The 14,142-nt window shown below is 48.0% G+C and overlaps 1 protein-coding gene across 4 annotated transcripts in view; it reads right to left on the bottom strand.

The window, feature by feature from the left end:
• The window catches only part of Yeats2 (YEATS domain containing 2), a 100,077-nt gene that overhangs the window by 23,687 nt on the left and 62,248 nt on the right, over positions 1–14,142 (bottom strand). For all 4 annotated transcript variants that reach the window (XM_059277878.1, XM_059277881.1, XM_059277880.1 and 1 more), the window contains exons 16-20: positions 13,640–13,898; positions 11,854–12,015; positions 10,201–10,391; positions 9,387–9,545; positions 5,934–6,119 (exon numbers count right to left, since the gene is read on the bottom strand). In XM_059277878.1, coding sequence (XP_059133861.1) covers positions 5,934–6,119; positions 9,387–9,545; positions 10,201–10,391; positions 11,854–12,015; positions 13,640–13,898 — 957 coding nt within the window. The remainder of the gene's footprint in view (positions 1–5,933; positions 6,120–9,386; positions 9,546–10,200; positions 10,392–11,853; positions 12,016–13,639; positions 13,899–14,142) is intronic.

Raw genomic sequence — 14,142 nt, 5'->3', positions numbered from 1 at the left:
GGTAGAACACTTACCTACTGTGCACAAAGCCCTGGTTCTGATTGCTCACATGGCATAAACTGGGTGTGGCACATGCCTGTAATCTCACACTCACGCACAAAGAAGATGGTTTCTCTGATTTAGTAGTTCCTCTATTTTTACATTTCACAGGCCAGGAAAATTAGTTTTGCAGTTATTAAATAAAAAAGGTTCACTAGATAAAATATATACTTTTTAATTAAAGGAATTATTATTAGAGTGTATGTGTGTTTGTGCGTGTGAGCATGTGGAGAACAGAAAACAAGCTGGCTTTCTCCTTTACCTTGGGATCCAACTCAGGCTTCCAGCCTTGCTCACCCAGAGCCTTTACCTGCTGAGCCGTCTAGCCAGCCTTATATAACTTTATGAAAGGCCATTCAATACCAAAAAAGCACGGCATATTTTCAGAATGTATAATGGAATAAAATGAGCTTTATTAAAACAGTGAGAGGGAAGGAGACAGTACCATGGAGACTTAAAGGGGAGGGCGCTGGAGAAGCTCCTGCCAGAACAACTGTACACTGAAGGACCCTTTAAGAGCCACAGCAGACGAAGTACTTCTTTGCACCAGACTGAGAACATGTAGAGAGAAAGCGGCATGGACGCATATGGCATACAAGGGCTGCTAGGTACAGCAGCACAGCCATGATCAGGCACAGGGAAGGGGCTACCACAGGCTTGAGAAATAGTTTAAAGGGAAAACAAATTTCCCGACAAATGATGTCCGATCTCCTAGGTATTTACACGTAAGGAACCAAGCTTGGTTCTAAAATCTGACACCACCAACTAGAGTCAACTCAAGATGGACCCAATTAAGAGAGAGGACCATAGATTAGCCACAGCTTCTTAGACATGGCGTCATAGAAGCAACGACAGCAAAAACAAGTAACCAGGACGTCATCCAAAGAAATGCTGTCTGTGGTTCCCAGGATGCTCCCGAGAGAACGTGGGCTACTCAAATGGCCTGGTGGGTAAAGGTGCTTGCCACACGAGCCTGCTGACCTGAGTTCAAGTCCAAGAACCCACAGGGGAGAGAACCAATCTGCACACAAGAGAGCACATTCATCCACACATTACACATAAAGGACTTAGGAAGTGTAACTCTTCCAGTTAGGCGGCAGAAACAAGAACAGCACATCTACTTTGTCAGCTCCTCAAAATACTAGCAGTCACTTGCTGGGGATGTCTTTCTATATGCTGTGAATGTGTTGCTCTGATTGATTGATAAATAAAAAGCTGATTGGACAGTAGCCAGGCAGGAAGTATAGTATAGGTGGGATAAAAGAGGGGAGAATTCTGGGAAGTGGAAGGCTGAGTCAGAGAGACGCTGCCAGCCACTGCCATGAGAAGCAAGATGTAAAGTACCGGTAAGCCACAAGCCACATGGCAACTTATAGATTAATAGAAATGGGTTAATTTGAGATATAAGAACTAGATAGCAAGAAGCCTGCCACAGCCACACAGTTTATAAGTAATGTAAGTCTCTGTGTGTTTGCTTGGGTCTGAGCAGCTGTGGGCCCGAGCGGGACTGGAGAAAACGCCAACTACAGTCACTAAACAAGCCAGCAATTCTACGCCTAGCTCTGTAAACAGGAAAAATGAAATGTGTACATACATGTTTATAGAAGCATTCCTAATAGTCAAAAAGTAGGAAACACAGATATTCCATTAAGTGATGGACAAAAAAAAAAAAAATAGATATCCAAAAGTATTATTCAGATACAAAAAAATGGAAGATTTATAAATGTTAGAACATAGATAAACCTTGAAAATGTTATGTGGATGTGTGTGGTGGTGCATGCCTGTAACTCCGTGGGACAGAGGCAAGGGCCAGCCTGAGCTACATAGAGAGACTGTGTCGAAACACACTGAATAGAAGCAGACAGATATGGAAGACCACGTGTGTTGCTGCCCTTATATAAAAATTTCCAAACAGGAAAATCCATTTAGAAAGATTTGGGCGGTCAAGATGGCTCATGAGTAACAACTGGAGGTGGATTCTAAGATCCCACGGTGGAGGAGAGAATAGACGCCTCCAAGTTGCCTCTGATCCCTAACGCCCCCACACTCCCCCTCCCCCCCCGCCCCCACCACAAACACACACCTAAAATAAAAAACAAACACTGAAACGGAAGCTCAGTGTTTTGTGTAGGGCTGGAGGGAAAGAGGATTGGTATGGGGTAGCTTTGGGAGACAATGAAAATGTTCTGGAACTAGATGATGAAAAGTTAGCCAGTCCTGAAAATAGAATAAAAACCACTGAACTACATATTAGAAACAGTACCTTTCATGCTATGTGAATTCTATACTGCAATTTTAAAAAAGACCAACATCTGAGGGGCTTTCAAAGGCCCCTCACCCCTTCTCTCGCTCACAGAGGCTCTGCTGCTGTGTCCTCACCTGATGATGACCCTCTGCTCCCGTGTCCTCACCTGATGATGACCCTCTGCTGTGTCCTCACCTGATGATGACCCTCTGCTGTGTGTCCTCACCTGATGATGACCCTCTGCTCCTGTGTCCTCACCTGATGATGACCCTCTGCTGTGTGTCCTCACCTGATGATGACCCTCTGCTCCTGTGTCCTCACCTGATGATGACCCTCTGCTCCTGTGTCCTCACCTGATGATGACCCTCTGCTGTGTCCTCACCTGATGATGACCCTCGGCTCCCGTGTCCTCACCTGATGATGACCCTCTGCTCCCGTGTCCTCACCTGATGATGACCCTCTGCTCCCGTGTCCTCACCTGATGATGACCCTCTGCTCCCGTGTCCTCACCTGATGATGACCCTCTGCTCCCGTGTCCTCACCTGATGATGACCCTCTGCTCCCGTGTCCTCACCTGATGATGACCCTCTGCTCCTGTGTCCTCACCTGATGATGACCCTCTGCTCCTGTGTCCTCACCTGATGATGACCCTCTGCTCCTGTGTCCTCACCTGATGATGACCCTCTGCTGTGTCCTCACCTGATGATGACCCTCTGCTGTGTGTCCTCACCTGATGATGACCCTCTGCTCCTGTGTCCTCACCTGATGATGACCCTCTGCTGTGTCCTCACCTGATGATGACCCTCTGCTCCCGTGTCCTCACCTGATGATGACCCTCTGCTCCCGTGTCCTCACCTGATGATGACCCTCTGCTGTGTCCTCACCTGATGATGACCCTCTGCTCCCGTGTCCTCACCTGATGATGACCCTCTGCTCCTGTGTCCTCACCTGATGATGACCCTCTGCTGTGTCCTCACCTGATGATGACCCTCTGCTGTGTCCTCACCTGATGATGACCCTCTGCTGTGTCCTCACCTGATGATGACCCTCTGCTCCTGTGTCCTCACCTGATGATGACCCTCTGCTCCTGCGTCCTCACCTGATGATGACCCTCTGCTCCCGTGTCCTCACCTGATGATGACCCTCTGCTCCTGTGTCCTCACCTGATGATGACCCTCTGCTCCTGTGTCCTCACCTGATGATGACCCTCTGCTGCTGTGTCCTCACCTGATGATGACCCTCTGCTGTGTGTCCTCACCTGATGATGACCCTCTGCTCCTGTGTCCTCACCTGATGATGACCCTCTGCTCCTGTGTCCTCACCTGATGATGACCCTCTGCTCCTGTGTCCTCACCTGATGATGACCCTCTGCTCCTGTATCCTCACCTGATGATGACCCTCTGCTGTGTGTCCTCACCTGATGATGACCCTCTGCTGTGTGTCCTCACCTGATGATGACCCTCTGCTCCTGTGTCCTCACCTGATGATGACCCTCTGCTGTGTGTCCTCACCTGATGATGACCCTCTGCTCCTGTGTCCTCACCTGATGATGACCCTCTGCTGTGTGTCCTCACCTGATGATGACCCTCTGCTCCTGTGTCCTCACCTGATGATGACCCTCTGCTCCCGTGTCCTCACCTGATGATGACCCTCTGCTGTGTCCTCACCTGATGATGACCCTCTGCTGCTGTGTCCTCACCTGATGATGACCCTCTGCTCCTGTGTCCTCACCTGATGATGACCCTCTGCTGTGTCCTCACCTGATGATGACCCTCTGCTGTGTCCTCACCTGATGATGACCCTCTGCTCCCGTGTCCTCACCTGATGATGACCCTCTGCTCCCGTGTCCTCACCTGATGATGACCCTCTGCTCCTGTGTCCTCACCTGATGATGACCCTCTGCTGTGTCCTCACCTGATGATGACCCTCTGCTGTGTGTCCTCACCTGATGATGACCCTCTGCTGTGTGTCCTCACCTGATGATGACCCTCTGCTGTGTCCTCACCTGATGATGACCCTCTGCTGTGTCCTCACCTGATGATGACCCTCTGCTGTGTCCTCACCTGATGATGACCCTCTGCTCCCGTGTCCTTACCTGATGATGACCCTCTGCTCCTGTGTCCTCACCTGATGATGACCCTCTGCTGTGTCCTCACCTGATGATGACCCTCTGCTCCTGTGTCCTCACCTGATGATGACCCTCTGCTCCCGTGTCCTCACCTGATGATGACCCTCTGCTCCCGTGTCCTCACCTGATGATGACCCTCTGCTGTGTCCTCACCTGATGATGACCCTCTGCTCCTGTGTCCTCACCTGATGATGACCCTCTGCTCCTGTGTCCTCACCTGATGATGACCCTCTGCTCCTGTGTCCTCACCTGATGATGACCCTCTGCTCCTGTGTCCTCACCTGATGATGACCCTCTGCTGTGTCCTCACCTGATGATGACCCTCTGCTCCTGTGTCCTCACCTGATGATGACCCTCTGCTCCCGTGTCCTCACCTGATGATGACCCTCTGCTGTGTGTCCTCACCTGATGATGACCCTCTGCTGTGTCCTCACCTGATGATGACCCTCTGCTGTGTCCTCACCTGATGATGACCCTCTGCTCCCGTGTCCTCACCTGATGATGACCCTCTGCTCCCGTGTCCTCACCTGATGATGACCCTCTGCTCCCGTGTCCTCACCTGATGATGACCCTCTGCTGTGTGTCCTCACCTGATGATGACCCTCTGCTGTGTGTCCTCACCTGATGATGACTCTCTGCTGTGTGTCCTCACCTGATGATGACCCTCTGCTCCTGTGTCCTCACCTGATGATGACCCTCTGCTGTGTGTCCTCACCTGATGATGACCCTCTGCTCCTGTGTCCTCACCTGATGATGACCCTCTGCTGCTGTGTCCTCACCTGATGATGACCCTCTGCTGTGTCCTCACCTGATGATGACCCTCTGCTCCTGTGTCCTCACCTGATGATGACCCTCTGCTGCTGTGTCCTCACCTGATGATGACCCTCTGCTGTGTCCTCACCTGATGATGACCCTCTGCTCCTGTGTCCTCACCTGATGATGACCCTCTGCTCCTGTGTCCTCACCTGATGATGACCCTCTGCTCCTGTGTCCTCACCTGATGATGACCCTCTGCTGTGTCCTCACCTGATGATGACCCTCTGCTGTGTCCTCACCTGATGATGACCCTCTGCTGTGTCCTCACCTGATGATGACCCTCTGCTGTGTCCTCACCTGATGATGACCCTCTGCTCCCGTGTCCTCACCTGATGATGACCCTCTGCTCCTGTGTCCTTACCTGATGATGACCCTCTGCTGTGTCCTCACCTGATGATGACCCTCTGCTGTGTCCTCACCTGATGATGACCCTCTGCTGTGTCCTCACCTGATGATGACCCTCTGCTCCTGTGTCCTCACCTGATGATGACCCTCTGCTCCCGTGTCCTCACCTGATGATGACCCTCTGCTCCTGTGTCCTTACCTGATGATGACCCTCTGCTCCCGTGTCCTTACCTGATGATGACCCTCTGCTCCCGTGTCCTCACCTGATGATGACCCTCTGCTGTGTCCTCACCTGATGATGACCCTCTGCTCCCGTTTTGTCCTCACCCGATGGACCCTCGGCTCCTGTGCCCTCCTTACCTGGTGTGCAGCACCGTTCGTGGAGAAGGCTACGGTGGGGGAGGGAGCAGCTGTGATCACCCCTCCTGCCACTCGCAGCATCGTGGTCCCAGGCTTGGCCAGTTGTGATGCCGCCGTCGGCGCCGGCACAGACTTGAGCGTGTTGTCAGGTAACTTCACCAGCGAGGCCTGCCCCGCAGCGGCTGCCTGCAGCAGTCAGAAGGCCAAGAGACAACAGAGCACACCTTGTTCCTCATCTGCACTAAACGTACTTCAGCAAGCCTTGCCCGTCAGCACTGCGGGAGGTCTGTACGGACCTTCCAACAAGACGGATGAAATCTACGACCTCTGAGGTCCCTTACGCTAAAATGGAACAAATAAACGAGTGCGTTTGCAAATCACTCTGTAACTAGTATCTTCAGAGCTAGCAAGCCCCGTTTTCAAAATAGTTGAGTCAGTGTTTCCTTGTATCTCATGGAGTACTAATTGTGGTTTACTTGTGTGTGATGTGACTGATGTATGTGCCTATGTGAGCACGTGCACATGCTTATGCACATGAGGAGGCTGGAGGAGGACCTCAGTTATTCCTAGAGATAGGGTCTCTCACTGACCCTGGAGCTAGGCTAGTGGCCAGCTCCCAGTGATTCTCCAGCGTCTGCCCGCACCCCCCACCCCAGCACTGGGGTTATGTCTGCATGGCCACACCCAATGTAAAAATAATTTTAATTGCTATTGTTTTGGGTGGGGGCAGCTGTGCACACGCCAGCTGGTTCTTTCTTTCCACCTTCCCATGGGCTGAGGGCTGAACAGGTGGCTACGCTAAGTGTCTCTACCTCTTTTTACATGGGTGCTGGGGATTTGAACTCGAGTCCTTCTGCTTACGAGCTCTTACCCACCTCCCCAGCCCCACATGGAGGCTTTAAATAGGGTAGGGCAAGATTCACTCAGGTAAGCTAATGGTGCTCTGGGACAGACACAGGGTCAGCATTCATTCATTCATTCATTCTTCTTGGGGAGACAGAGTCTCTCTATGTAGCCCTGGCTGGCTTCAAACTCATAAAGATCTGCGATTAAACACATGTGTCATCACACCCAGTCCAACAAAATACTTCTTTCTAAAACTTACCCTCTGTGGCCTACAAATTTCACTCTTTGAATTCCTTAAAACAAGAATATAGAGGCCACTGACTGAGTCATGTTTCATTTAACTGAGCATCCAGCACCTTAACTTCTTACAAAAGTGAAACAGAAAACACTAATAAATGCCACGCCAACTCAGCTTCTTTTTGTGGACCAAGTGGCTAACTATGTACGGTTAGTCTTGAGCTCACTGTCTTCGTGCCTTAATCTCCCGCGTGCCAGCATTACAGAAATGCCACAAACAGCGCACCTAGCTCAACTCCTCAGTAAGTACTATTATTATCACTTTTAGGCTGGGTGCTAAGGATGGAACTCGGGTTCCAGGAATGCCAGGCAAGGTTCTACCACTGAGCCAACATAACCTCAGCCCCTCAAACTGAATAATAAGATTTATCCAATTGATCGCCTAAATTCTGAGACATCTTAACAGGTTCCCCCACAAGCTAAGCATGGTGGTGAACGCCTTTAATCCCAGCACTCAGGAGGCAGAAGCAGGAGGATCTCTGTGAGTTCAAGGTTAGCCCAGTCTAAAAAAAAAAAAAGAAAGTTTCCCCTTCCATAAGTCTAAGTTCCCTTTATTTTATTAAATATTTATCTTTATTTATGTGTCTGAATGTTCCGCCTGTCATGTACAGATGTGTACTACGTGCATGCAGTGCACACAGGAAGCCAGGAGAGGGAACTGGATCCCCTGACCTGGGCTGAGAGACAGCTGGAAGCTGCCATGTGGGTGCTGGGAACAAAACCCAGGTCCCCTGCAAGAGCAGCCAAGGCTCTTAACGGAGCCATCTCTCCAGCCCCTTAAGTTCCCTTTACATTGCTCTGGTCTGTGTCTTACACATTTCTGCCATCATACAGTTTGAGGAATAAATATTTACGCCACTCAATCTTCACTGCAGATCTTTGCTTTGATCCCTAAAAAATTTGTTTCATAATGTGGTCAATCTTGATTGTCAACTTGATGGGATTTAGTTACCATGGAAACAAACCGCTGGGAATATTTATGACAGATTTAAATGATGCTGAGGTGAGATAACCTACTCTAAATGTGAATGATACCATCCCCTGGGCTGTGGTCCCAGGCTGCATAAGAAAGAGAAAGTGACCGGAACGCCAGCATTTATTCATCTCTCTGCTTCCTGACTGGGGAGGCAACACGACCAGCTGTGTCCTTATTGGCTGCTGTGACTTCCTACCAAGGGGACTGTACTCTAGAACTGTGAGCTAAAATAAACCCCCTCTCCCTCCTTCCCTTCCTTACATTGTTCTTGTGGCCATTCTGTCACAGCAAGAAATAAGTACACAAATTAAGGACAGTGAATTAAACACAATCCACCGTATCTTCCCATTCTTCCCAGTATCAAAACTATGGCAATGAGAGAACAAAGAGACACAGTCAACTGACTGTGTTCAAAAGCTCCTTAATGAACAAGTAATTATGAAAACCGAACAAAAACAAACCCTAAAACTTCAAGAAGAAACCACCTGAACGGTCGATCTGTTAAATAAATTAATAGTTGAGCAAACCAGACAGATAATAACAACCATTGATCAATGTCTTTTGAAAAATGCTACACAAAGTCTATCAAATTAAGCCCTGCAAATATATTGCTAAGGGATAAAAACATGAAATCCAAGTGTGGCTTGCTCCGGAAGTACACAAACAGTGTGACAGTAGAAACAACGTGACAAACTGAAAGGTGAAAGTCTTCTACCAGCATAAAGGACAAAGCCAACCAAGCACCCAGCACCCCGCCCTGGAAAGGAGCCTCCAGCCGCTCCACACGTCTCTGCTCCTGCACTTACAGCTTCTCATGGAGGATTACAAGGTCCTGCACCCAGGCAGAATCCTGGCATTGTCTCTTTGGTTCATATTAAAGAACGCTGTGGAAAGTGTGTCCCTAATCTACCACAGCATTTACTATTGGTGTGATGGCTGAAATCATCACGTTCACTAGTCGGGGTCTCTCACATGAAATCTCTTCCACAAAAATTTTACAGTTAAGCAATCTGTGTCCTCCATGGAAGTGGATGGCCGTCCTCTCCTAAAGCGTGGCCTGTGTAGCTGGCGGAGCTTCTCAATGGACCTCTATCACCGAATTTGCCTTCTGTCAGCTGTCCCAGGCTGTATCACTCACATATCTGAACAACCCTTGGCCTTGATTTTCCCCATTCTAATTAGATGCTCCTAAACCTGAGGTTTATTCTTGTTTTTCTGAACTGTTGGCTCAGTTTCCTATGTAACCTTAGCTTCATTAGGATTTCCCAAAGTTTGTGTAAAGAAAAACAGATTAAATGGCATAATCACCATGCGTTAGGTGTGCATGTCTTTACCTGTGTAAACAGGGTGGTTTTCTGTCCAGAGATGACTTTCAGTGTCTGTTGTCCCTGCGCAGAGGGTGAGCTGACTCCCAGTGTTCCTTGAACCACTGATGCAGTAGTCAGTTGTTTTCCGGGTGTTTGGGGTGATGGTTGGCCAACTAAGAATGTACCCTAAGTTGGGAGGAAAGAATTCACTGAGATACACTGGACTTGGTCACTTCCGACTATAGTCTGCAATGTCCCGGCTGCCTTCTACAACTCACAGCACCTGAAATGGAAGCCAACTGAGTGCCACTAGGAAGCCTACCCTACTCGAATGCACCGCAGTTGGTGAATGGGTTTTAAAATGCAACTGGATTTGCTCCCATCTTTCTCAATGACAATGTCTGGACAAGACTTCAGCAACAAGGGAAAAGAAGGGATGGAGCTTTTCCTCACTGAATCCAACCCAAACACCACAGCCTGATGCCGACTCTGGCTTTCCTTTCTAAGAGCAGAATTTCAATTGTTCATTAATACTGTTTATTTTATCATAGATGGGTAGGGACAATTAGCATAGCAGAATCTTTCTTTGGGACAGAAAGATGTGGGTTCAAATCCAAACTCTACCATTAGCTTAGCAGGAAGGTCTTACATCAATTAGTTAAATCTTTCTGAATCTATCTTTTCACCTCTCAAAACAAAATAAGCTCAAAATAATATAGATTTATAACATGGCTAAAATGTTGGTACTGACCCCTGAGCCTAGAGTGGTAAAGGGAAATCAACAATAATTACAGGCATTTATCAGGTAATTAATTGACAAGATCAGGTAAACTTCCCAGACCTGGGGAGTTTGCTTGAGGATGTAGGATGTGTAAGTCAGGTGCTGGGACACCCCTCCTGGGCCAGTGGTGCCTGGGGTTCCTCCTGCTCCGCTGCCACCGCCACCTCCACCGCCACCTCCACCGCCTCCCCCTCCGGCACCAGCACCGCTGCTGCCACTGCCGCCAGCAGCAGCCGAGCCAGACTGGAGGTCTGCAAGCACAAGGAGGGACAGGAACATCACAGGAAGAAGCTCGACAGGAAACAGATGCGCGTACACGCTTGCCCACACTACCGTTCCTCCATGACCTGCTTCTCCTGTGACGAGTGAGGAAAACTCTCCAGGGTTTAAAGGCGAGACTGAATCTATTCACACCCTGAGTGAGCACGTGTAGGCTGGAAATCTTAAATTCAAAAAGTTTTGGATAATTAAGCGACACTCCAAGTTCTTGATTATGGAGCATATTAGATGTCAGATTTTTCTGGATTATAGATGATTACTAAAGTCTATGTAAATATTCCAAACACTGCAAACTCTGGTCCCAAGCATTCCAGATAGAGGACACTTAACTTGTACTTCCACCCTGACTACAATGACGAATGCCCTTGACAGCATCTGACTTAGCGGTGCAGGATGAGAGCCTTATGCTGATGTTTTCTGGACGTGTTTTTAAATCGAATTATCCGTCTTTGGTTCTACGTTCCCAATTTTCTTTCAGATCTCTCTCCAAAGCCAATGGACTTTCTTTTCCTTCCATGTTGGTGAGTAACAGGTAAGATCCCCAGGACTCTAAGCATACATTCAAACTCCCCCACCTTGATTACAGCTAGCACAATCTTTCTCAATAGTCTGTGACCCCGAGGACAGTGTAAACCAGAGGTGCGTCCTGCTTCAACTGTGAAGTCCTGAGGCTGGCCTTTCCTTATGCAGACACTGTACTACTTAGGTCTGAGGAGAACATACCAGAATAAGTGGCAACGGCCCGCTACAGAAATGGCAAGTGGTTCACACAGTACACTGAGTCATTCACTTCTCCCATCTAAGCACTGACCAGGCCGGCCAGGACTGTGCGTATTTAAGGCTGTCTGTCAACAGACAAGGGAGCCTGGCTGCTGTAACATTACACTTCAATTCAGAGGGGAATATGTACCTTTCAACACCACCCACACTGCCATTGTCAAAGTAAAGTTTTACGTAACTAAACAACCTGGTTTCCTTGGGGCTTTAGAAAGACACTTAAGATTGAACCCGGAATTCTCATTTCACCTCCAAATCTATCAATACATCTAAAAACTAGTCAAGGGTCAGCTGGTTCCTACCCTAGCACATCTGCTTCAGAAAACAACCCAGCCACTCCAAGCATATGGATCCTTTCCCAGCTCTTCCCCAACACAGCCTGGATAGCCAGACCTCTCCACATTCCTCCCATCTGATCCCAACCTCCAACAGAACACTCTAAATAACAGGGTCACTGCCTAGGACTGTGATTACTTAAACCCACTTTCTAGTGAAAATATGTGCATGTTTAAAACCCGCTCGGGCAATTCCTCCATCACACCGTCACGCAGAGTTATAGAAATGCTTCCTGGTTCAGTTAAGAACTGCCCCTCAGCTGGACAAGACGAACCCACGCAGGCAGGGGTCGGGGACCAAGTGACGGAAAGACGGACTAACTGGCGTTGCTGGTAGCCCGCAGGATGGCCCCTTGAGGGATCAGCAGCAGCTTCCCTCTTCCTGAGGGGTTCTTGCTGTTCGTGGTGAGGTACAGTTTAGTGCCCGGAGGCAAATTTGCCAAGTTGGCCAAATTAGTGGCTGGTAGCTGCAATGTTGCCATTACTAAAACGATAAGGAGGCAAGGGGAAGAAAAACAAGAAAATAATCAACTATGGGTAATATTCTAAAGTTAAAACATACATATATATTTAAAAAACACTAACGAAGAGTAAGTAACAATTCCTAGATGTTTTAAACTAAAAATAATTTACATACTAAAAAAGCTTCCTACAAATTAATGATGTATATCAACAGGCCGGGTCTTTATCTTAATTTTGCATGGCAATGAGCCCACTTCTCCAGCCCTGACCATTTCTTCGAACCTATCTTTGCCTCCTCTCCTGCTTTTAAAAGAGAAGGTCTCACTACAGAGAACAGGCTGGATTCAAACTCATGATTCTCCCACATGCTGGGGTTGAAAGTATGAACCAACAAGCCAGGCTCTTGTGCACTTGTTTTAGGGGCTGGAGAGATGCATCATCGGTAGTTAAGAGCACTGACTGCTCTTCTTGATGGCCTGGGTTCGAGTCTCAGCACCCACACAGTGGCTCACAAACATCTCTAACGCCTGGTCCAGGGAATCTGACTTCCTCTTCCGGCTACTGAGGGCACTTCAAGTACATAGTTTACAGACATTATGTAGGCAAAATATCCATACACATAAAATAAAAATAAATAATCCCCCTATTATTTTTTGAACTGAAAACAACAGTTTTATTGGCGAGGCTTCTGTTAGAGTAGATGACCCCTTTTCACTTTCACTACGGTACTGTGCATGACTCCTATGTGAACAGTAAAAGGAACCAGCAGAAACAGACCCAAACATCGTGGTCAGAGAAGTACTTGCAGACATCATTTAACAAATACTGATGCTAACTACTTGCTAGGAACTATGGCCACATAAGGAAAATAAGGTTTCCTTACTGACTGTGCAAAGCTTTCAAGTATCAACTTTTATATACATGCAGGTAAAACATCCTTACACATAAAATAAAAATAAATAAACCTCAAAAACAGAAGAAAAGACCTCCAAAGTAAACATGGAATGTCTTAAGCATTTTGTTTTTATGCTCTCAGAAACATCAAGGGCTAAAGCTTATTCAAGGTATTCAAACTTCTGCTTGGTAGAGAGTTCACTAGCTTTACATTTCAAATGTTGCCAACACATGGTCATGCCAGGGTTTAAAGTCTGAAGCACAACTCAGTGTGGGACAAGAATGGCCGTAAATGACTTTAGACTTGAATCATGTAACCTTTGATTTTTATTGCACATGCACAGACGTCTACGGTACATACATAAAATAAAACTTCAGCTACTTATGTATCTCTATATAAAATAGTCCAGGCTAGCCAGGCGCGGTGGTGTATGCCTTTAATCCCAGGACTTGGCTGTTAAGAGCTCTGACTGCTCTTCCTGATGGCTTGGATTCGATTCTCCTCACCCACACAGTAGATCTCTATGAGTTCGAGGCCAGCCTAGTTTAGAGAGAGTTCCAGGACAACCAAGGCTACATAAAGAAATTCTGTCTTGACCCCTGCCTACCACGCCCCCCCCAAAAAAAAATTCCATGAGAAGAAACCAACAGTATCACCTCTGAGGCTTTCCTAGTCAGAACCCAACAGCAAATCAAATCATTTTAATTCCGTACAGTGATGCACTGAAAGGTCCTGAATTCCCATCCATTACCTGAGCCCTGGGAACCACTCTTCTGTGGCCCAGCAGCTGGGACCGGAGTCTTGGTTAAGGTCTGCACTGGCTGAGCAACAATGGTCCCTCCGCCTCCACTCACGATTGCTTTGGCAACTCCTTGGGTCACAACTTGCTTTGGACCGACTGCTTTGGTGACAGAAGAGCCGGCCTTGGCGACAAGGATTTGGCCACTACTGATTGCCACAGCCTGCTTCACTGTGGAAGGTAAGGTAGAGCCAACAGGGACGCCAACAACCTGTTCGAGACAAAAGACAGGCCAGCAGTGTTACTTCACACAGGCCTGGGGGGTTCTCTGGGGTCAAACTCTGCTCCAGCAAGAACAAAGTAATAGCAAGGGCTGGGGGGGGGGGGGTTGGTGGGGGTGTCACACAAAAATCTAACTGTCCCAAACAAGGGTGCCTGGATACAGGAAAAAACTATCTCTCATGGTTTGAGTATTGCTATGAAACAGAAGCTTACTGACAGTCCCAAAACTTCAC

The sequence above is a fragment of the Peromyscus eremicus genome, chromosome 12 (genome assembly GCF_949786415.1).
Source record: "Peromyscus eremicus chromosome 12, PerEre_H2_v1, whole genome shotgun sequence".
NCBI lineage: Eukaryota > Metazoa > Chordata > Mammalia > Rodentia > Cricetidae > Peromyscus > Peromyscus eremicus.
The sequence above is the reverse complement of the archived record's forward strand: the minus strand, read 5'-3'. Positions and strand labels throughout refer to the sequence as shown.